At 51.0% G+C, this 24137-nt stretch overlaps 1 protein-coding gene across 1 annotated transcript in view; it reads left to right on the forward strand.

Moving 5' to 3' along the window:
• RBM19 (RNA binding motif protein 19) overlaps positions 1-24137 on the forward strand; it is a 150142-nt gene that overhangs the window by 96440 nt on the left and 29565 nt on the right. Inside the window, exon 21 of the mRNA XM_008577257.1 lies at positions 13590-13695. Within this exon, the coding sequence (XP_008575479.1) occupies positions 13590-13695 (106 nt within the window). The remainder of the gene's footprint in view (positions 1-13589; positions 13696-24137) is intronic.

The raw sequence follows: 24137 nt of genomic DNA on the forward strand, positions 1-24137 counted from the left end.
CCCTCCATCTGAAAACTCTCCCGCCATCCTGAGCACAAGTTGTTTTATTGTTGTTTTCTTTACCAGACTTTTAAAAATAATATTTGTCCCAGCCATGGTGAGCCACTCTCTTCTCTCTGTGCACTGGCAGGCTCAGCAGCATCAGTCACCAACTCCTGCGCTGTCTGTCCCTAGGCATGCCCCTGGGAGGGCCTCCAAGGCCTTCCATTGAATGGGCTGCACTGTGCATCTTCTGCAGAGGTGCCTTGGCTCTTATCCCCTGGCAACAATAGGCCTGGTTTTCTTTGGAAGTTCGGATCTGGAGGCTGCTCGGTTATCTGAAGTACCACCCAGTCTGCACCCCATTGGACTGGGAAATTGGTCACCTCCCAGCTGTGACTTCCCAGGGAGACACGGTGACCATACACTCTGCCTCTTCCCAACCATGAGCTGGGCCAGGTGGATGCTTGGGACTCTTGCCAAGAGGGTGGGATGCACCCCATTGGACTGGGAAATTGGTCACCTCCCAGCTGTGACTTCCCAGGGAGACACGGTAACCATACACTCTGCCTCTTCCCAACCATGAGCTGGGCCAGGTGGATGCTTGGGACTCTTGCCAAGAGGGTGGGGAGCATAGGTAGTGGGCCTTCTAGTACCGTTGGGGGTCTGGAATGTGCTTCTTAATGGCACGTGTCAGAACTCTCTAGAATGCTGAGCTCTTCATATCTGTCACCGTCTCCTCGGCCTCTTCCTCCGTCGTCATCTGCCTGGTGGCTTCCCAGTGGCTGGTGGGCTCCCACTGGAGCCTGAGGAGGGCAGAAGTTGGTTACTTGGCCCAGAGTGGAGCAAAGCGTGGCAAGGTAGGAAGTGAGAACTCCACAGTCAGACCAGAATGCAAGCCCCGTGGCCTGAGATAAGACCTCATCTCAGCGTCTCCTATGCACCCTGGGAGTGCCACCGCCCCTTGGGGTTGCTCCAGGTATGAAGGGTAGCAGCAAACATAAAGCCTCCCACTCAGTGTCTGCCTCATGGCAGGCGCTTGGCAAATGCCACTGCCCTCCCCACTTCCTCTTTCCTATCTCTGCTATTGAGGACTTAGTCGTGAGAGGGGCCAGAAAACAGAAAAGCCAGGAAAAGACAAACGTCCATTAATAACTCGATCAATCAGCAGTCAACAGATGTTTTTTTACTGGGCACCTGCTGCATGCCAGGCACTGTTGGCACTGTTCTGGGCACTGGCCATTCAGTGGTACAGCAGGGGAAACAGACCATAAACAAATAGAGGGAAAAAAGGCACAGCAGAATGTAGTCAGACAGTATCAAGGAGGAAGGATGAAACAGGTGACAGTAAATCCAAGTCTTGTGCAGACTTTGAGACCTGTGAGACTTGAGCCTTTGAGGTGGCTGTTCCTCTCACAGACTAGTGGAACCACAACTTGGCTTATAGGACCATTTATTTGCCTCTGTGCTGGGTAGGTCTCTAGGCTGATAGTGATGTCTGGCTGTTGGCTCTTCAGGGTCCAGCACTCACCAGTAGGTGCAGACACACATAGTTCAGCTTGTCAGCTGCACAGCACGACTCACTTCTCACACCACTGAGAAAGGAGGGCTTTCCCCATTGAGTGACTTTACTACCCTCTGCCTTTAAGCATCAATCCTCTCTGAAAGTGTTGGCCATTCAGTAGAAATCTTCCTGAAACACACAATGACTTGTCCTAATCTGTACAAGGGACGCCAAGCCCAGGCTCTGGTCTGATCGGGGCAGTTGAGGTCTGTCTGCTCTTTGCTCTTGTACCAGATAGCCCTGGGCTACTGTGCTTTTCCAGTTATTTTAATATCATGTTTTGATATTTTTGGTCTATTCCAGGAATCAGGAAACTAAGGCTCATGTGCCAGCTACCTGTTTTTATGAATAAAGTTGTATTGTCACACAGCCACACCTATTCATTTACATATTGTCTATGGCTGCTTTTATGCTACAGAGGCAGAGTTTAGTAGTTGCAAAGACAAAAATATTTATGATCTGACCTTTATAGAAAAAATGTGCATATCCCTAGTCTAATCTGTGGCTGTCAATTATCACTTTTGAAGCCTTTTAGGAGCTTGCCACTATTAACCCTTTCTCCTTTCTCAGCTGCTCTGTGATGAGAAATTAGATCAGCAAGTTTGTAAAGTAAAATAAAGTGAAAGTAAATAGGCTTTCCTCTGGGAGGGGCCAGCAAACACATGCTCAGTGTGTGTGCTTCATGCATTGTTTTGTTTGCCAAGGGGACTGTTCTTCATTCTGAATTCTCTGGATTCTAGAAGAGTGAGCGATGACATCTCCTTGTACAGGAGCTACATGGTGTTGACGGCACATGACTTGCTTTGCTCTAAGCCCCTTATCCCCTGAGTCTCTGTCCTGTTCCCTAAGTGGTGGCAGCAGTTTACGTACCATTCATGCTTCCCAGGGGGTTCCAGTTCCCTGAACCATGCAGGGAGCACTTACCACCATCAGAGGATCCCTTTCATAGAGATGCTCTCGGGAAACCACATAGAATTATCTGGATGTTGAGGTGTGTCGCCTTGGGCTCCTCCAGAGAGGTCAGCACCCCACCAGCCACAAGCTACTATGTTGTGAATCTCACATCTCCCAGGATGCCTCTCTCTTGATCAGTAAGTGGAGGATGGCATTGGTGATTATGGGCTGCTGCTTGGTGCTCTTAATGAGGAGACCATAAGTTGAGAGTTTTCCAAACCCCCAGTGACTGGAAAATTCTATCTGTCCACATGTGCCCCTTATGATCCCTACAAAAGCCTACAAGCTCAGCACAAGTTCTCCGTGTACATGTAAGATCTTGCTTGTCTATTTTCCCCTTCATATCTTCTTATTCTCGTCCACCTGCCCTCCACATGCCCTACTTAGAAGGATCTAGATCATTGGAAGATTTGTGCCCTTAGCTTGAGGAGTTAGAATGGACCATGACTAGTTTGAGAGAACAGAGTAGGGCAGATGCAGTTCAATTCAAGATAATCTAAATTCATGATGTACAGTCTTCATTAAGGTTCTGAGGACTGAAATGGATCCAAAAGAAATGGAACTGATAGGGACCTTTCTCTGCGTGCACAAGATGTGGCAGGGGAAGGAAAGGGCACTGTGTGCAGACAGCAGGCGCTGAGACGTTGAGAGGCCCTGACCCAGGCAGCGGGCCTCATGAAGAGGGCTGGGCCAGTGGCAGCGGGTGGCTCCCTGCTGGGCACCCTGGGCTCACCCTGAGACTGTGGGTCCAGCTGCCTGCTTTGTTTTACAAGGGAGCTCACTTCATCTTCTCTTGCCTCTCTACCAACGTGGTTCCCACCTGCAGCCTTCCAGGTTGCTGGAACCCCTGCTTTGTAGAGACCCCATGGACAGTTTAATCCAGTGTGAGACGTTTCTGAATTCAGGTGATGTGGAGCAGAACTGGTGGCCCAGGAGTTCACCTCGTAGTGGTCCTTCTTAGAGCAGCAGCAGAGATGGGCACAGCAAGTGGTGTCAAGTTAGACACGGTTCTAACCATGCTGGTGACTTCCTGGATTTTCTTCACCTCTTTTCGTGGTTTCTGGAATTAGTGTGGAGATACCGGGCACAGCGTTGATAATCACAAACAGGAGATAGGTAGCAGGTTCATTCCTTAGCCAGCTTTAAGCTAACAATGAAGAGGGTGGGTACTTTTTTTTTTTCTCTTTAATTTTTGTCCTTCCTCTTTTCAAACATTTCCTATACCAAGGATAATGACACCAAAGGGTGTTAAATTGGTTCTGAATGTCCACCTCTGGCTGGCCACATTCTTGTAACGATTTCATTAGCCTGAATTATCCACTTTATTTTCTTGTAATGGGATTAGCTGTTCTTGAGGTAGCTGAAGACCAGAGGGGGAGAGAGTGGGGGAGAGCGTCTGCTGTTATTTCATTAACTCACTCCAGCAGAGGGGTGAAACTGACCAGAATGTGCGCCCCAGGCCAGAGGTCACATCTCTGTTCTCTCCTTCCGAGAGGAAGAGGGAACACGAGCTGTTCCAGTGGGCTGAGCAAGGGAAGGCAGAGGTGCCTGCATCTGCCTGAGATATGTCTCCCTGGGGACAAATTCTACCAATTTTCTTGTAAAACTAGTAGGACATGTGGATAAGATGGAAAAATGCTTCTTTTTTCAGGACTCCAAAAATCTCAAAATCATGTCTCTCCTGCTTAGATCCCTCTGTTATCTTAGCCCTTTGCTGGAAACCACTGGGGTCTGCTAGAGGGGTAAGACTTGCCCAGCCTGCTCTTTCTCAGCTTCAACCTGAAACACCATGGGGCGTGGCAGGTATCACTTGACTGGCACCAATACAGATTCTTTTAATGGACGAAGGCATTACTAACAACAGCGTCCATTCGTTCAGTTCCGAGCACATGCCAGGAACCACGGATTTAACATTTCCCGTTATAGAGGCGACAAAACTGAGCCTCAGAAAGCGGGCAGCAGGTGCAGGGCCGAACCTGGGTCTTATTCCAAACTTAGGTTCTTTCGGTGATGCTGAAACTCAGTCCCCCACTGTCAGAAGTTCCCCACTTTGCATAGTCACAGGCAAATGTGAGGTTTTACCTGAATTGTTAACTAAAGATAAATGCCTTTTGCCTTAATATGTATGATGCTCAGACCTTCCAAAATGACTGCCTGATTTCTTTCCCACCTCCCAAATTGCGACCCTGCAATATTGGTGTCCTGAGAGATGCTAATAGGTTTTCTTGTTTGGCGTGGAGAGGAGGACTCAATGACCAAATGAGTTTGAGAAACACTGTGTCTTCTCTCTCAGTGTTCTAGATAGATCCCCATGTGCCTAACATCTTAAAGGCACTGACACAGTGTGCAGAAGAGAAGCTTGCTGAACTCTGTGTAACCAATTGTCACTCAAACTTCTTTAATTCCAGAAGCCACCCTACACAGTACCTCTTGACATCTTTCAGGACAAGTTTGAGAAACACCATTTTAAAAAAATTATCTCCCATTTTAAAAATTCTGTTTGTATGATACTTTCTGCCTGAGGACTATACTAAGTTTCATCAGTGTTCAGTCTTTAATTGCTTCTTCCATTTTTCAGTCACGCATAGATTTACCCTTTCTAGTGCAAGGCAACACAGCAGGTAGGAGCATGGGCTTTGGAGTTTCATCAGGCCTAGAATTATCTCCCATTTTAAAAATTCTGTTTGTATGATACTTTCTGCCTGAGGACTATACTAAGGTTCATCAGTGTTCAGTCTTTAATTGCTTCTTCCATTTTTCAGTCAGGCATAGATTTACCCTTTCTAGTGCAAGGCAACACAGCAGGTAGGAGCATGGGCTTTGGAGTTTCATCAGGCCTAGGTATGAATCTTGACTCACCGTTTAATAGCTCTGTACATTTTGGCAAATACCTTAAGCAGCCTGAGCCTGAGTTTCTCCACATGTAAAATGGGCTCACAATCCCTGCTTCATAGGATTGCTGAGGATGACGTGAGAGTACATATATGTGGAATATACTTAGTACAATGCCTGGTCCATTCTGTGCCCTCAAATAAAGAGAGTGGCTCTAAAAAGTGCCTACGATAGTCAGTTGCTGGAGCAGGAAGAAAATATTAGAATTTCCATTTCTATTTAGGTTTGATCTCATCCTTTTAAATTTTCTCATTTTTAAATATTTAAAGATGTACACAGGCAGTGAAACAGCAGTACATGCATATATAATTTGTAAATTAAAAGTGTGCATATATTGAGGATGCGTGCTCAAAACTATCTTACTGAGGGTGTGTACCAACCAGGGGGAGCGGGGAGAAATGAAAATCACTTGCTTAAAATCAGCACCCTGTGGAGGCCAGAGCATGTCTGGTCCACTGGGCTTTCCCAACGCAGAGCTGGGTGCCTGCACACGGGATGTGCTCTGGAAATATTTGTTGGGTGCATGCAGGATCCATAGTACCAGAATGACAAGTCATGTTAAAATTCCTACCACACTTCACATTTAGATCTGAGTACTGGAGAATGGTGAGGGGCGATTCATTAAGAGCAAGTGTAGCCACAAATGTGTCCACAGCTGAGGACTCTGTGCAGCAAGTCGGGTGGCAAGACTCTGTCATCAAGGAGCTTAGAATCCTGCAAAGGCAGCAATATGTGAACATAAACGACCAAGAGGGTCGGCGGGCCGCAGGAGCCAGGAGAGAGATCACAAAGGCCCTGCTGCCTGCCCCAGGACCCAGTGTTGAGTAATAAGCAGGTGTAAGGGAAGTCCATCATTTTGGAAATAGACCAGCCCTTACAATGTCTTAGAACCAGATCAGAACTGAATGTAGATGTGGAGGGTGCTGCACGGCGGCCCAGAAGCTGCACCTGTTGTATTTGGTGACATGGTGTGTAAAATGTTTTGACTTTGTTACCAATATATTTTTTAATTTCTGGCTGGCTGCTACCAATATTTAAAAATCTCACTTCTTAAAAGAATCTGGATTGCAGGTTTCTTGGGAAGATGAGGAAGATGCATCGGTCCTGGGCCCAGATGTCCACATAGCCATTTAAACGGGCTGAGTGGCCGTGGCCCCCTCTAGTGGAGCATTGGGCCTCCACTTTGAGCAGGCTCAAACTCACCTGGAGAGTGTCACAACCCCAGAGCTTCTGATTCAGAAGGACCAGGTGGCACGAGCAAGGGGTGACACTCTGCATTTGTGACAAGCTCCCAGTGATACTGATGCTGCTGGTCCAGGGAGGAATATTGCCTGGAAATGACTGTCCCGGGGTCACCTAGCCAGTGAGGGGCCGAGTCAGGCCAGGAGACTCCATGTGCCAGTTCCAGGTCCCCTCCAGAGCTTTTCAGGGCAGTCTGTGGGTTCCATCTGGAACACAGACCCCAACTGATTCAGAGACACCATTTAACTGCTCATCCCTGGGATTTCTCATCTAGAAAACGAGAGGGTCATGCTTGCCTGGAAGGGACGCCATGAAAGACTATTGAGAAAAACTAAATGCTGTCCTCTGCGCCTCTTTTCTCACTTTCTTGGAAACCAGGCCATTTTTCAGCCTCCAAGAGGCAAAAATGAAAAGGGAATATTGCAGTGATGACGATAAGGTAAACTTTCTACATCCAGCTCTCACCATGATGAGTGGTGAGTAATTGGGAAAGTTCAGTCTAAAAGGCTCTATTTTAAAGAGAACAAAAGAGGAAGAAACTCCACACCTAAATATGGCTCCATTAAATGATTCCCAAAGACGTTGCCCCTTGTGCAGAGTGAGCTTGACCCTGCAGTTTGTACACAATCATCAACATAACCTCTGTGGGAGTGGAAACATCTTTCAGCTCATCTCTGCACCTTGGCCAGGGCTGTCTGTGGAGGGGCTGATGTTGTCTCCTTCCTACCAACCAGGACATGATTCCAAATGTGCTGTCTGGGCACTAGCCCCTTGGTAAATAACTGAGCAAGCGCCGCTTGGGAAGCGCGGCGGTGCTCCCGCCCGAGGGTTCGGATCCCACATACGGACCGGTTCCCGCTCACTGGCTGAGCGAGGCGCGGGAGCAGCGCCGAGGGTTGTAGTCCCGTTGCCGGTCCGCGGTCCGGTGCGGGGGCAACACTGAGGGTTGCGATCCGTTGCCGGACACGGAAAATGACAAAAAGACAAAAATAATAATAATAATTTCATCCCAGAGTCCTCTGTGTGTCTGAAGAAGGGGGCTTACTGCCTGCCTGCGAGCTAAGATACTTCTCATGCCCTTCCAACCAGGGCAGGGGTCCCTGGGAACTAGGTTAATGCCTGACTCCCTCTAACACCTTGCACACAGGGGGCCTCTGGCTGATTATTGATAGACAGGCAACCCATGTAAACTCTCACTGAGCCAAAGCACAATCTGGAGGGTCAAACTGGCCACTCTGAGTACAGCTCAGCTTGTTACCACCTGGGGGACCTTGGGTAAATTACTTCATCCCTTGTGGTAGGTAAGGACTTGCCCAGTCTGTCAGTCTGTTTCTGTTGCTTATAACAAAATACACGGAACCAGGTACTTGTAAGAAAATTAAGTTTATTGCTTACAGTTTCAGAGGCTCGGAAGTCCAAAGAATATATCTGGTGAGGATCTTGGTGGTGACTTCAGCAACGCAGGGTATCATCACACTGTGAAGTGGTGGAACATAATGAGAGCAAGAGAGAGAGACAGACTCTCCTCTTCTTTTAAAGCCCTCAGAAACACACCCCTGACCACCATTTTTAATCCATTCACTGCTGCATCATCCTACAATCCAATCACCTCTTCAAGGCTCCACCTTTTAATTACCGTAATAGGATTTCCCACCCTCTTAACAGTCACAGTGGGGGCCAAGTTTCTAATACATAAAACTTGGGGGACACAATTCAAGCTTCAGTGAGCTTTGGGAGGACATAATTCAATCCACTATAGCACGTGACCTCAGAGAAATCATAGCACTTCTATGAGCCTTAGGTTTCTCCATTTAGAAAATGGTAATGACATTGCCTGGCTCTAAAGGTCTTCCGAGTTCATGTACACCAGGTACTTAACACACTGCAGGGCACATAATCACTGAAGTGCTGGGTGAAGGGATGGACGTGTTGTGTGTGTGTATGTGTAATGTGTGTTAGAAAATTGGTGGTGGTGGTATATTTGAAAGGCTTTTTAATCCAGGAGATTTAGCCAGTTTTTCTTACCTCTAGAAGGACCAGAAGCCTGTGGTTTATTCTTATCATAAAACCATGCCTTCATCTTGTTCAGATCACACCATGGTTCCGACTCTGGGTCCCTTGGGTGGCAGCAGACTTTTCTTCTCAGCAGTGCCTTGAGCACAGGTGAGGAGAAGTCAGGCCAACAGACCTCTGCTGGGATTCTGGTTCTTCCAGCAGATCCAAATGGAGAGCGGTAAGGCTTCTGTTCTGGGAGCAGAGGGGCCTAGGTTCCTCAGGATGTGTCCGACACCACCCCCCCGCCCCCAGCTTGTTGTCAGCGTGCAGGCTGGGGGTTAGGCTGGGTTCGTGGTTTGTCCACTAAGCCCCAAAACCCAGGCACCAGAGCAGCTGCACATCTAGCTGTTACGCTCGGCATCTCTAGAAGGTTCTCTTTTGCTACCCCTCACCTTTCCTCTCACTTCCTTCATCCTGAGTCATCACTACAATCAGGGGAGAAAGACATAGGACAATTCACCCCTTTCCAGAAGCAGCCCCCAGCCAGGGCTACAGCAGGGCCAGGCAGGGGCTTGCAGCTTGCACAGAGGAAGAAAGCCTCACCCGCACACACGCATGCATGCAGGGCAAACACACGTATTGTGTCTGCCTTCAGGCCTGTGTGCAAACACGATTTGCATACCCCAACTTGTTTATGAGAGCTGAGCATAATGGACTTGCCTCCCTCAACACCTCGGCACCGCATCCCCCCGCCCCCCCAACCCTGACACACCTCAGAAGAAATTAGAAACGTGACAGCAAACTCCATTGTTGGAAACCCCAAACCCGCCACCAATCATGGGCTCCCAGCATGGCGGAGGGGGTGGGGCTGCAAGGTGGGGGAGTAATTGGTGAACCCGAGGTGAATGAAATAATTGGAAAAGTGAGGTGTGAGTTTGTTACCAAAGTGTGAGCATGGTGGGGGAGGGAAGGAGGGCCATGTTTAAAAGCCGGGTATGTCCTCTTTATTCACAGCTTCTGATACAGTAATTGCTATTTTGTGGTTTCTATTATCTACACAGTGGGGAGCACGTGCATCTCCTTCCCCAAGCGGCAGGGTCTGGGCTTGGGGAGGAGTTCCTGGGTGCCCTCTGATTTTCCTCCCTCTCTGGCCCTTGGTGGCCCTGCCCAGCGTCACCCCAACAGTGGCCCAAGCTCCCAGGAGATGAGGGTTCACGCAGAACTCCCTTCCAAAGCCACTCTTAAAAATGGGTCTGTAGACGTTGCCATCAGATAAGAACCTTAATAATGGCTGGTATTTATATATCGCTTATCTCCAAGGAGCTAAAGGTACTTCATCGATTTTTTTCTCCCCCAACCTTTTTTTTTCCTTTTTAATTCTCTTTTAGTATCTCTCTGAGATCATTAGTATTGGCCTTCTATGATCCCCCAGTTATACAAGCAGCAGGAGCCATTCACCGGCCCATCATTGTTCTTGGCTGGGAGAAGCAGCTGGTATGAGAAGGAGCTTGCCTAGGTTTTGAGTCCCAAGGCTGTGGGAGGTGCGCAAGTCACTTCTCTCTGGTCCTTGGTTTTCTCATCTGTAAAACAGGCAGTAATGCTGTTGTCTCCCAGCTGTTGTTACACCTGGAAATGATGTATTGAAAAGAGCTAGCACTTTGCAGGCACTCACTGGTAGCTGTGGTGACAGCATCAATGATGGTGTCTTGAAGCCTCAGCCATTCATTTCAGGAAGTGTCCACAGACCTTGAGAAGTCCCTTCTAAGATCTAACCCTAATTCTCCAGCTCCTCCATAAGCCCCGGCTCTCTCTTGTCCTGTTCCTAGAAGGAAAAAAGAAACTTGCTCACTGTGACCATTCTCCTGACTCCCTGGAGAATAATGGGAGTTTTGATGCTGCTAGGGTCTTGGGCACAGCATTTCATTTGTCACACAGATGTCTGTCTGGAAAGCCCAGATCAGGACTGTGACTTCCCCAAGGCCCCTAGCTGCCTAGGACAGGATCCCCAGCTCCCAGATACCTGCCCACGTCCATGGTGGATCCAGGGTGCTCCTCTGTCACAGCTCCCCGTGCTGAGCTCTCAAATGCCACTTCTGCAGGCCACATAGGCATGGCTCCTTCAGCCTCTCCTCACCAGCTTTTTTCTCTGCCTTCTAATTATTTTCCTTGCCTTTCTCCGGACCCGTAGCTGCTTACCATGCACAGAGCATCCACAGCTTGCAATGTGCTGCAGAGAGGAAGGAATTAACCTCCACAGTCTCTCTCTCTCACTCCCCGCCCCCCCCACACCCTTTCATGTGTGTGCGCACACACACACACACACACACACACACACACACACAGAGCGTGGCTCACCAGAAACTAGACAGGGCTAAGAAATCTGGGCAGAGGTCGTTGAGACCATCAAGGACAGGAGATTGTAGCCTTTGTAGGCAGAAGTCGGGGGGTTGCACAGTGTGGGTAGAAAGAACCAGGACTCAGTCTACCTCCCTTGGCCTGAAGTCTTTTTAAGTCACTTGACCCCTGGGAGTCCACACAGGGCTTTCCTAACCACCCCCACACGTGGGCTTCTTGCTTCACCCTAGACCTGGCCAAGCCTCAAGAAGAAAGAGGCCACAGGTCCTGAAAGTGGCCAGTCTCCATCCAGATGATTGAAGGGGGTTGATACATTGTGCGGCAGAAAGAGAAAGATCAGGCTTAACATCAGACATGCCTGGATTCACATTCTAAACCTACCACTTACAGCAAGATCCACTTCCTCCCTGAGCCTCAGTTTCTTCATCTATAAAATGGAGATGATAAGACTAATGGTAACATTTTTGCTATTTGTATTCACCCCGTGGCCGATTTCATTGCATCCTCATCACTTCCCTCGGAGGGTAGGTGTAATTTACCAGTGGTAATGTCCACCTTCCAGGGCTACTGTCTGCTTTTGTTTCATTCCAAAAATGTCTGCAGGCATCCACTCTGAACCAGGAACTGGGCTTATTGCTGCAGATCTAGTGATGAGCAGGACAGGTGTGGTTTCTACTGTTGCAGGAAGGCAGAGAGGTAAACAGGCGTTCACCCATGGTGCCCCAGTTGGGGCACACAGTGAGCTATGACATTGCTGGTGCTGGCATCCAACCCAGCTATGGGGACATGGGGAAAGGCTGCTCGGAACTAGTGCAGTTAAGCCAAGACCTGATGGAACCTGGAAGCCAGGGCAGGGATGGAGCCAGGTGGAGGAACCAGCATGACCACAGGCTGTCTGTGACCATGCAGACACAGCACCCGGCATGGGCCTCCCTATGCCCTCAGCCTTCTCATCCAGGTCTGAGTGCTCTCAAACTCTGGTCCTCAAGGCCATCAAATGCCATCCCCATAGTCCCAATCAATGGCTCTCTGAAGAACTTGGAGCCAAAGAACCATTTATCTAAATGAGCCTACAAGAAAATTTGTCCATCCCCTGCCCTCAACAGGGGCAGGGGGGCTTTGATGCAGAGAAGGAAGGCAGCATGTCTGTCGTGGGATGCATTGGCCTTTAGATGGCAGAAGAAAGCCGGGTTTGCAGGCTTGACTCCTCTCAGCTTGCTCAACTCACCTTCCTGTCCCCACCTGCCCAGCCTCTGGTCCCCAAGTCTGTCCCATTCTGAATCTGCCACGAGTCTCCTCACAGCAGGGAAGACTGCCAGGGATCCATTCCCCATGTCCTCCTCCCTTCCCCTCCCTAGGAGGCTGTCCTTGTCACCAGCTTCAGTTCCTTGTCGCCTGCACAGAGGAGGCTCCTGATGGGGAGTGTGGAGCTGCTGGAGAGCGCTTGGAGGAGGCGTGCAGACTCATTTTGAAGATTCATAATGCCACATTTACACACTGTCCTGCCTTCGGAAATTGGGCTGGCAGATGCCTGGTCATGCTGGCAGGGCCGTGGGTTAACGCCTCGGATTTAGCTTATATCATTTCACGAGAGCTTACAGCCTTTACTGTGTTTTTCACCCAATCGGTCTTTGGCCCTGAAGCATCCTAGACTGTTATGTGTATGTGTGTGTGTCCAGGTGGCCGCAAGTATGTGTAGATTTTCAAATAAAATAATACCTCTCTTCAGATGCCGTGCACATTAAATATTTATCGGCAGCAATTTGTGTGTATATATTTGATAAATGGACATGAGGAAGGGATCGGGGGGGTGGGGAATGAGACAGGAAGGCAAGAGAAGACCTGAGAAATCCTGATCCTTTTGTCGTAGAATTTCTCCCAGTTTAAGCCAAGAGGAGAGGAGAGGAGGGGACGGGGGGATGGCCCGAGGCTATGTTTGCCTGTTTGATCCCTGTCAGGAGGAGCAAGCCATTTTCTTCTCCAGAGCTTTGGCTGACTTGGGCTTATCAGATATCAGAACACAAGCTTGGCAAGGAGGGAAGTGGGTGTAGAGGGAGTCACATGTGTCATTCAAGCACTGAGCACTGAAGAAACGTCACGGTCTGAGAGAAAGGGCTCTGTCCTGTGTGCTCAACGTGGGGGCGCCGTGTGCCCAGCTCAGACGTGGAGGCCGATTTGAAAGGTCAGGAGACTCTGCTGACGCAGAGTCTGGAATCCCAGCCCCCGCACATGAGCAGCCCCTCACCCTGGCTCGGGCCTCCCCAGCTGGCCATGCGTGTACCAGGCCAAGTCCTCCTGCAAAGAGTTACTCCCACAGGGAGTGGGGGGACAGGGGTGCCAGAGCCTCCAGCTAGTCAGAGAGGAGTCAGAAATTCCCTAGCACCTCCAAACAGACTGTTCCCTCCCTGCCCGGCTCAATGGCTGGGGCCTGGAGGAACACATGCTGGCGGGTGGGGAGCGGACACGAGTGTGCACGTTGTGTGTGTGTGTGTGTATACCTGTGAACACTTCTCTCTGATAACCGGAAGGGATTAGCATGTGAGAATTGGTCCTGCCCCCTTTGTGGGCCTCAGTTCTTAAACACCCTGGTTTTACCTTTTGTCCCTAGCACCTTTGGGGAGCTGAAGACAGTCCGCTTGCCAAAGAAGATGACCGGGCCAGGCACACACAGAGGGTTCGGCTTCGTGGACTTCCTCACCAAGCAGGATGCGAAGGTGAGACCACAGCCCCTTCCCCGCCCACCAGGCCTCTCCTTTCTGGACCCTTTGTAGGAGAAGCAGGGAGGACCTCTTAAATGTGGGGGTGTCACCACCCCGTGCAGTTTTCCTCTTTATTTTCCCTGACCCTGCCAATTTGCACAGCATCCTTGGAGGAAAAGACCCTCCAAGAGTTTTGTGTTTGGAGGACGGAGTTACTGGCCTGTCCCTCATCCCAGCTGCACATGTGTAGGAGCCTGGGACACAAACTGGGAAAGCAGGTGGGTGTCCCAGCCTCTCTCAGTCAGAAAGAAAACGCCTCGGTCTAGGTGGCCCACAGAGTGGGCGGCGTGGGAACTGCTGTGCAGAAAAGCGGGGAGGGGGTCCAGGGCAGACCTCCTGGAAGGGAAGGGAAAGGCAGCCAAAAAGCAGCCGTGGGAAAACGCCTTCCCCTCATCCTTCCCGTTTGTGGCCGGGCTTCCAGTTTGTGCTGGTTCCATGTGAGGGCAGTCCAGGCGGGGTCTGCTGTGTTCCAGCACGTGTACAAAAATTCCTTGGGCTCCTCTGAGAGAGAGAACACCTTTTGTTTTTGAAGCGAGGCAGCTTCTCCCAATCAGCTCGGTGCAGCGCAGCAGGGCTCCGCTCTCGCAGTGGGTGCTGGGTCCTCGCCTGCCCAGCAGCAGATGTGCGGCAGCGGCACCATCATCTGGGCCTCCCTCCACATGCTTTGTGCCCACAGTGCTGTTTTCCCTCTCTTGGCCCCGCCTTTCCAAGGGTAAAATAAAGCCACAGGAGATCTCATTGAAGGCTGGGATCCCCTCTACCTCTGACGAGGCATCTTCAGAAAAGCACAGAGTGTTTCTTGGACCTTTGGCAAGTTGGTGTTGCAAGAGGCCCAACAGGAGAGTCAGCTGCATGGAGCTGAAGGTGGCTGCTCAGGGCCACAGCTGTCGCATTTGTGGGCCCTGGGAACACGTACAGGCAGGGAGGGCACACTGGGACCCTGGAGAGCCTCGCCAGCCATTTTGTCACCGCGTCTTGAACTCACGTGCCTGTATTGTGGACACATGGCCATGTTTGTCCGGACATCTGCTGCTTTCTTCTCTCAGTTGGCAACCTGTCCCTCGCCTGCAGTCAGGGACAGCAGGGACAGTACCCTGCATGCGACAGGCCCACAGCCTTGAGCCTCACAGCAGGGCAGGCATTAGGCCCTGCACTGGCTGGGAGGGATACAGTAGAGGGTGGCTGTTCAGAGCAACAACTCTTACCGATGGCAGCTCAGCCTCCCCTGGCCCTGCCTTGCACCTCAGTTTCTTCATCTGTAAACAGGAATGATAATTGTGCCCACCATCGCGGGGTTAAGGCAGATGATGCAAATGAAACACTGATCCTGGTCCCGGCCTGTAGCGAGCACTTGATACTCACTGACACCAGCCCAGGTCCCTGCAGTTCTGCCATCCCACGATCCGTGGCTCTGTGCACATGTCTGACGCTGTGTCAACAGAGACAAGAGCTGCAGGGCAGTGTTTCTTTCACCGTGTCCCATTGAGCCCCGGGGTTCTGGGGATTGGGCAGTGAGGGTGTAGTCTACCATTATCTGTTCTGGGTTTTTTTTGTTTTTTTTTTTTGACCAGTAAGGGGATCGCAACCTTCGGCACAGTGTGGTCTGCACCACACTCAGCCAGTGAGCACACCGGCCATCCTTCTATAGGATCCGAACCCGCGGCCTCGGCACTACCAGCACCGCACTCTCCCAAGTGAGGCACGGAGCCAGCCCTATTGTTATCTGTTTTATATCAGGTTCCCAGGTGAAGCCGTGACTTGGGTAGACGTGGAACAGGAAACTTACTCCCCACGCCAAAGAAATGTCTCTTGTGAAGGCCAGTGCAAGGGCTACTTGTAAGAGCACAGACTTCAAAGCCAGGCTGCCTGGGTTTGAATGCCAACACTGTCACGTATCTCCTATGTGCTTCATATCCCCCCCTTGTAAAATGCTTGGAGGATTCTCCTCATAGAGTTTTTGGGAGCTTTGGACAGGGTGACATTCTTAGCGCAGGGCATGGCCCCTGTGAGCTGTTTGTCAACTGTGAGGAGGAGGAGGAGGAGGAGGANTCGCAACCTTCGGCACAGTGTGGTCTGCACCACACTCAGCCAGTGAGCACACCGGCCATCCTTCTATAGGATCCGAACCCGCGGCCTCGGCACTACCAGCACCGCACTCTCCCAAGTGAGGCACGGAGCCAGCCCTATTGTTATCTGTTTTATATCAGGTTCCCAGGTGAAGCCGTGACTTGGGTAGACGTGGAACAGGAAACTTACTCCCCACGCCAAAGAAATGTCTCTTGTGAAGGCCAGTGCAAGGGCTACTTGTAAGAGCACAGACTTCAAAGCCAGGCTGCCTGGGTTTGAATGCCAACACTGTCACGTATCTCCTATGTGCTTCATATCCCCCCCTTGTAAAATGCTTGGAGGATTCTCCTCATAGAGTTTTTGGGAGCTTTGGACAGGGTGACATTCTTAGCGCAGGGCATGGCCCCTGTGAGCTGTTTGTCAACTGTGAGGAGGAGGAGGAGGAGGAGGAGGACGGTGGCAGTGGGGTGACAGTGATGGCAGTGATGACAGAGATGGTCTAAAACTAAGATGGGGTGAGGAAGGAGCAGAGGTCAAAGGCCTCAGAGCCCTTTCACCTGGGAACCCTCCATCCCCACAGTGGCCTCTGTCCAGCCTGAGAGGTTGATGTCAGAGTTGACGTGTCACTTGGGGGCCAGAGATCAGACCAGGTATGTGTCCCCAGCCTTGACATTCCAGCAGCCCCTTTGCAACGTCCAGGTCACTGCAGTTTTGCCCTTTGGGTTCATTAGAATAGAAGGGGGACTGTCAGGTAAACATGGGCAAGGCAGTACATGCCGTTGAGGGACGTCACCTAGTGCCGTGTTGGCTCAAGCTTGGCACCTGAGGCCAGGCTGCAGATGTTATTTCCGAAGCCCAGCACAGCCCTCTAGTGATTTGTGGAGGTGGCTGCTCCTCCCCCTTCGTCCCTTCCCTGCTTCCAATCCGGGCTGCAGGAGAAGGGCAGCCGAGGACAGTGAGGGCTCTTCCGCCCCCTCTCCTCCAACAGGCGGCTATTTCTGGCCCTCCCATCCTTGCAGCAGTCTTCCTTGTCACTGCATCAGAGCTCTGGCCCTCTCTGCCCACCCCCAAATGAGCTAGTCTTCCAGAAAGTACGAGCCCACCACGAGCGCATCTCCTGCAAAGATCCCTTTGCTCTTTTTGCTTCCCGGGAAAGCTGCAGAAGCCTTCTTCCTCCTCTCCTCCTGGACCGTCTGAAGAACTTTATTGTCTTCTGAGTGGAACATTTAGCACTCTCCGCTGACCCACAGAAGCGTGCACACTGCATATTGGTGAATAGAATTCTGAATATTGTAAATATCTAGTTAGCTCGAGGGTGGATGTGAGTTTGAAGAGGGAGATCTTTTTGTGTCTAAGCAGATGGAATCAGTGAGACCCCCAAGCTGGTGGAGGAGGCTCCATGACCCTCAGTCTCTAGGGCAAGCTCCCTCTACGCACTCGAGGAGGAGGAGGAGGAGGAGGACGGTGGCAGTGGGGTGACAGTGATGGCAGTGATGACAGAGATGGTCTAAAACTAAGATGGGGTGAGGAAGGAGCAGAGGTCAAAGGCCTCAGAGCCCTTTCACCTGGGAACCCTCCATCCCCACAGTGGCCTCTGTCCAGCCTGAGAGGTTGATGTCAGAGTTGACGTGTCACTTGGGGGCCAGAGATCAGACCAGGTATGTGTCCCCAGCCTTGACATTCCAGCAGCCCCTTTGCAACGTCCAGGTCACTGCAGTTTTGCCCTTTGGGTTCATTAGAATAGAAGGGGGACTGTCAGGTAAACATGGGCAAGGCAGTACATGCCGTTGAGGGACGTCACCTAGTGCCGTGTTGGCTCAAGCTTGGCACCTGAGGCCAGGCTGCAGATGTTATTTCCGAAGCCCAGCACAGCCCTCTAGTGATTTGTGGAGGTGGCTGCTCCTCCCCCTTCGTCCCTTCCCTGCTTCCAATCCGGGCTGCAGGAGAAGGGCAGCCGAGGACAGTGAGGGCTCTTCCGCCCCCTCTCCTCCAACAGGCGGCTATTTCTGGCCCTCCCATCCTTGCAGCAGTCTTCCTTGTCACTGCATCAGAGCTCTGGCCCTCTCTGCCCACCCCCAAATGAGCTAGTCTTCCAGAAAGTACGAGCCCACCACGAGCGCATCTCCTGCAAAGATCCCTTTGCTCTTTTTGCTTCCCGGGAAAGCTGCAGAAGCCTTCTTCCTCCTCTCCTCCTGGACCGTCTGAAGAACTTTATTGTCTTCTGAGTGGAACATTTAGCACTCTCCGCTGACCCACAGAAGCGTGCACACTGCATATTGGTGAATAGAATTCTGAATATTGTAAATATCTAGTTAGCTCGAGGGTGGATGTGAGTTTGAAGAGGGAGATCTTTTTGTGTCTAAGCAGATGGAATCAGTGAGACCCCCAAGCTGGTGGAGGAGGCTCCATGACCCTCAGTCTCTAGGGCAAGCTCCCTCTACGCACTCCTCCCCCTTTCGAAGCTCCTGGGGGAAGGAAACCTCCTTTAGAAACCCTTCCCAGGCTCTAACCCTGACCCACTCAACTCCCTCCCCGAGGGCTTGGGTCCCACCACCTGTCATGTCGACCTCAGAGAAGATAAAGATCTGCCCCCAGCCATCCTCAGATGGGAGGAAAGGAGAAGGGGAGGGAAAAATGGAAGGTGTGGGCACATATTAAGGGACAGAGGCAGGGAGGGAGTAAAAGGCCACTGTAGAACCTTGAGGCTGAATGCAATGGAGAAGTTAGTGGTTTCTGGGAGGAGCCGGCACTGGGGCTTGAACCCAGGCATCTCGACTCCCAGTTCATTGCTCTTTCCCAGCATCAACCTGTCCATCCACTTGCTGGCAGAGGATAGAAGCATGGGGGCCCAGTAAATTCCTAAAGGCATCCCCTCAACACCACAGGCTCTGCTATGGCCCTGAACACATGTCCATCTCCATTGTCCCTGGACCAAGGGATGCTAAAGCTTCTGACTTTTCTCCATGAGACCCATGTCCTACCTCGCACATCCTCAGGGACTCTGTGATCCATCGAGTCCCTTCTGGGGGCACACACCCTGAAACCAGAAAGAGAATCCAGTGAGAGGCTTTGCAAAGGCTGTTGTGCCAGAGCTCAGAGTAACCAGGCAACTGGTGATAATAGCAGAGGGCTTCCGTGAGCACTCTGGCTTTGTATGTGACATGGTCACCACATGCAGCAGCCCCCAGAATCGGGCGGGAGATATGCAGTCTCCCTCCCCAGTTTCTCTGAGCATTTGCTAAGCTCTAGCTCTGTAGCTGCTGTGAGCCGAAGGAATTGATGGGAAACCCAGACCCAGCTCTGGTACTGAGATGCTCTGGCAAACTGGGGGTGGGTTCTTGCTGTCTGCCCTCGTCATAGGCCTTGGTGACCTGAGCCCCACTTGCAGGAAGCAGGATTGATGAGCTGGCATATTCTCCCAACCTAGGGCATTTTATCAGCCCCCAGTGTCCTGGGCAGTAAATGTCAGTCCCTGTGAAAGTGCTGGTGTTATCTAAACCTCCAGGTGTGATGATCCAGCATTTCTGAAAGAGCCTTCCCGCGCATTGTGGAGAGAAGTAGGGGACAAAGGTTGATGAGGGAAGGAGAATGGAAGGAAATGACAAGGGAAGTCAAGGACTCTAGCACATCCTGAATGCAATGGTGTCCCCCAGGTGGCCTGGGTCTATGCTATGTTTATGGCTGTTTGTCATATCACCAGTGCCATACGGTTCTCTGGAATCATCACTAGGATGATTCTAAAAGCTCAGTGTCTTTGAGTTGATAAAAAACTATCAGCTTCTGGAAGCCCATCTTTGGCAGAGGTGGTGCTGGGCATTTGCATACATAAGTTTTATTTCTCACGGGACTCTACAAGATAGGTGGTAGGAGGCCATTTGACAGTTGGGGAAACTGATACTCAAAAGGATGAAGTCACTTGCTCAAGGTTGTACAGCCAGTACTTGGCAGAGCCAGGAGAGATCTGATTCCAAAGCCCCTGTGTTCAGGAATTTCTTCCTCCCTCCATTCATTGACTCACTTAAACTGAGTGCCATCTCTGTGCCAGGATCTGCACTAGTCCCCGACCCCTTCCCACCATACCCGCTGCTTCTCACCTGGCCCCAGTGCCTCACCCAGAAAAAGGACTTGCCAATTTGGAGGAAGGCCAAGAGGTTGTCCCTTAAAACATCTCTTGGGAACGAGCCCAGGATGAAATCAGCTCCTCCCAGCCCCCAAACGAGGAGTGGGCATTCCTTGAGCCGCCCTCAACAGCACTCACTGATGTACCACCCTCCACCCTCCCAAGCCCAAGGCATGGCCTGGCCAAAGAGGCAGCAGGATGCTACCTGTGCAGGTGTCCTGGGGATTCCGATCCAGGTGTGCCCATCCCATGGGCTGAGCGGCCACCAATGGTCATTAGGACTCCATTTAGAAACCGCCACCTCTTCTCTCTTTACCCAGACCAGGCTGGTCATGGAGGAAGAAAGGAAGGGAAAGAATGCAGAGAATAGACTCACAGCCCAGAAACCAGAATATTTATTTTTTCCCATGCAACATGCCTTTAATTTTTCCCTTCCCCAAACCCACCGTGCCTTTGTACTTCTGCAGTTGCAGCTGTTTTTATTTGCCGCCGCTGCTGTTGTTTTAAAAGGTCTATTTTCACATGGAATGTTATCCAATTAGCAGAGCAATGTGTTGGCTTAAATAAACACTTGGGGGGAGCCGGCAGTAGGGGGACGTGATGGCGGCTGGAGTTGGCAGGCAGAGCTGTTCTCACTGTGGTAAACAATTGCAGCTTTAATTGTGGGGTCCCACCAGTTAACGTCTCTTTTCTCACGTCTCACTTTTCAGTGATACTAAGAGCGGGCGCAGAGGGAGTGATGTGGACACATGGCCCTGGCCCGCCCTGGTTTGGGTGGTGCTGAGTGTTTTAGAGAGTGCTCGCATTGGGCCTCTCAAGGAATGTTCTCCAAACGTGTGGTCTTCACCTTGAAGGTTCCACCACAACCAGACGTGTAGTGGAAAGAGTTGGCTATGAGCAAGCTGGACAAATCTTCTTAAAGCAGGGACAGCCTCACCTCACCAGGTGCCCAGTGTGCCCAACACAGTGCCAAGCCATGTTGCGTGCACAGTAAATGATCGCTATCAGCTTGTCATGGTGTGCGTTCAATACGCATGTTTGCTTAATTGAATGCAAGGAGGGAGTGGAGTACAGTCTCCACAAGGGCCGTGTGGGAATATGACCAGGGTCTGAAGGGCACATTACCCCTCAGAGATGAGGAAGCTGTGGGTCCTCATCCCTGGACACCCATGTTCCAGATAGTCAGTGCAGCATGGTGGTTAGTGTGGCCTATGGCATCAGAGCTGTCTTTTTCAAGCTCTGTGAACCTAAACCCCAGCCAACTCATCCCCACAACAGGAAATAACAACACTCCCCTTGAAGGGGGTGCAAAGATTAAATGGAATGATGCGTGTACAACACTTAACACAGGCTGTGGCACATGGCGCCAAAGAAATGAAGGCAGCTGAGTGTTCCTCTGGGCCCCTGTGAGTCAGAGGTGCTGTAGCTTGAAACCTGGTTATCAGGTGTTCTATGTCTCCCAAAATGTTAACTGGAAGCAAATTCAGGAATTGGGATTTTGTTACCACTTTCCTATTGTGGTGTGCATGTTATGTGTGTGCCCTCATGCCTGTGTTTTAATTGTGGAGTTTTGCCAAGTTGCCATCATCAGAGCCCAGGGATCAAAAACAATGTGTTTGAGAGCTGGCCTGTTAGCTCAGTTGGTTAGAGCATGGTGCTGATAATACCTAGGCCCAGGGTTCGGTCCCTGTATCAGCCAGCTGCCAAAATAAGACAGTGTGTTTGAATCTTGAGTTTGCATTTCAAGACAGGGACTCCGTCTCAGACAAACGTTTATGGGCTGAGAACCTGGAACCAGGACACACTACCCTCCTCAGACTAGCACGTGTGCAGCCTTTATTACTAAGGTATAAGCAGCACCACAACGTACCCCTCTGCTAATTGCATCCCTCCTAACCTCTGTGTGGCTTGGGCTGTCTAGCCCCTCAGAGATCAGAGTGAGAAGGACTCAGGTTCAAATGTCCTCATTTCAGATTTATCAAGCAATCAGTACAAGTTATCAAGGAAAGGTAAAAATCTTGGCTGAGTTAGTCAATTTTTCTCCCTTTCAACAGTATTAAAATAATTTTAAAAAACACAACTGTACTTCCAAAGGCCACAACAGCAGATACCAGGAATCAGGCCTTTACCACATGCCAGGCACTGGGTTAAGTTACTACCTTATTTATTCCTTCACAGCAGCCCTGGGGTGTCAAAGGGCCCCCATTTTGCTGTTGAGAAAATGAAAACTCAGAGCATTTCTTGCCAATTTGCGTGGCCAGAACATAGCAGGGCCGGGCTTTGTGTCCCCTAGAAGCAGAGTGCCACCAGGCAGCACTATTGTCGCCTCATGGCTTCTTCTCCTTGGCTCCCTGGCATTGACCCTCCTTCCCTAGTAGCTATTTTACCTCTCCCAGTGGTGCTATAAACTTGCAAAGATCAGATGGGGTGTCCCACTTTCGTACGAGTGCCACCAGGCAGCACTATTGTCGCCTCATGGCTTCTTCTCCTTGGCTCCCTGGCATTGGCCCTCCTTCCCTAGTAGCTATTTTACCTCTCCCAGTGGTGCTATAAACTTGCAAAGATCAGATGGGGTGTCCCACTTTCGTATCCCTCATTTCATGTTTGGCTCGCAGCAGGTCATCCAGGGGTGTTCAGTTGAGTCAGACTGAGCTGTGTTAGTGGACGAATGAGAGGGAGAGGCACCTATTTGTCTGATGGAGTTTAGACCCTGGACATGGACCACTGGTCATTTCTTTTAGAAACACAGTATCGTTTCTCAAAAGGGACCGACATGCCAATCGAGGGCCCAGGGTAGGAGTCTCCCAGTATTATGCAAGGAGCTTGACTTATTCTATGAAAGCTCCTGCCTGGCAGGCAGCTCCTCCCGTGGAAGCCAGAAGCAGCTAGCAAGGTTTGTTGAGAGCTTATTCACAGGACTCTGGGAGCGTGGGAACAGGAAGAAAAAGGTTCTGTCCCCCAGAGCCCAGGAATCGTCACCCACAGGGAGACGACACAAAAATATGCCAGGAAGACAGTTTCTCTTCCTAGACAGAAGTCATTGGCCTTTATTTTTTGACCACCTTGGCAGGGCCACCCAGTTCCCCTGTTCCTTGTGCTCCTGGGCACATGTCGTCACTCTTGGCTGGCCTAAAACCCACTTACTCCAGGCATTGGGGGCACAGATGGTTTGGGACAGGTTGGTGTCCACTCACATGGATTTAGTGTCTGCTGAAAGATACAGCCCTCTGGCTCTGTCAGAGACAGCTCCCTAAGGAGTAAAAGGTGCCCGGGGAATGCCCGGGGCTTCTGTAGACAGGAGTCTCGTCCTCGGTTCTGCCCAGAAGCCATGGCCCTGGGGAATTCTTTGCAGCCCCAGGGACAAGAGTCCTGCCAAGGACATGGAACGGGCTTTTATGACTGGGAGAAGGAGGTCTGTCTCCAGGGAAGCTGTGGAAAGGTCAGGCCCAGCGCTGTGCTGGCAGCCTGCCAGGGCCTTCCCTGTTCTAAAGAGATGACCACCAGGCCCAACCACAATCCAGCCTGCGGCTGTCATTCCCTGCCACCTTAGCAGATTTCCTTCCAGGGGAATGCAGAAAGGCATCAGGAGGCCAGGGCTCTTGGTGCTGATGCCTATAATCCATGGCTTGGATCAGAGGAGATGAAAGAGCTGTGATTTCAGGACAGTCGAGCCAGTGAACTGGACAAGGGCGGTAGCCCTGGAGTCTGCTGGACCTGCTTGGAGCTCTTCTGGGTGGACCTCAAATTCTCTAAGCAGGGCCAAGGCACAAGACATGCCATCTGAAGTAGGAAATCCATCTGCCCTGGTCAAGGCAAAGGAACTTCATGTAGCCAGCTGGGTCAGGGTACCAGCAAGAAATGAAATCTACCCCCCAGGTGGTTCAGATGATGAGTGTTGAATGAAGGGATATTTATGGAGGGTTAAGTAGGGCTTAGGATCTCAACAGGGACTGGCAAAGCCCCAGGGACCAGCACCACTGTCATCTCCTTAGGCTAGAGGTATCCATGGGGGGGAAGATGAGGGCCAGAGCTGTGCAAGAGGACCTGGGCAGGATCTGTCGTCCTGGAGCAAGGGAGCGGGGAAAGAATACCTGCCCTTTCTCCTCCATCTCCCTCTTCTTCCCTCCAGTCTCCCATCAGTGCCTCCCATTTGCTTCACCACAGGGCAAAGGGCTGGTTATACAGTGCATAGGAGTCAGCTCCTAAAGCA

This window comes from Galeopterus variegatus, unplaced genomic scaffold (assembly GCF_000696425.1).
Source record: "Galeopterus variegatus unplaced genomic scaffold, G_variegatus-3.0.2 Scaffold1471, whole genome shotgun sequence".
NCBI lineage: Eukaryota > Metazoa > Chordata > Mammalia > Dermoptera > Cynocephalidae > Galeopterus > Galeopterus variegatus.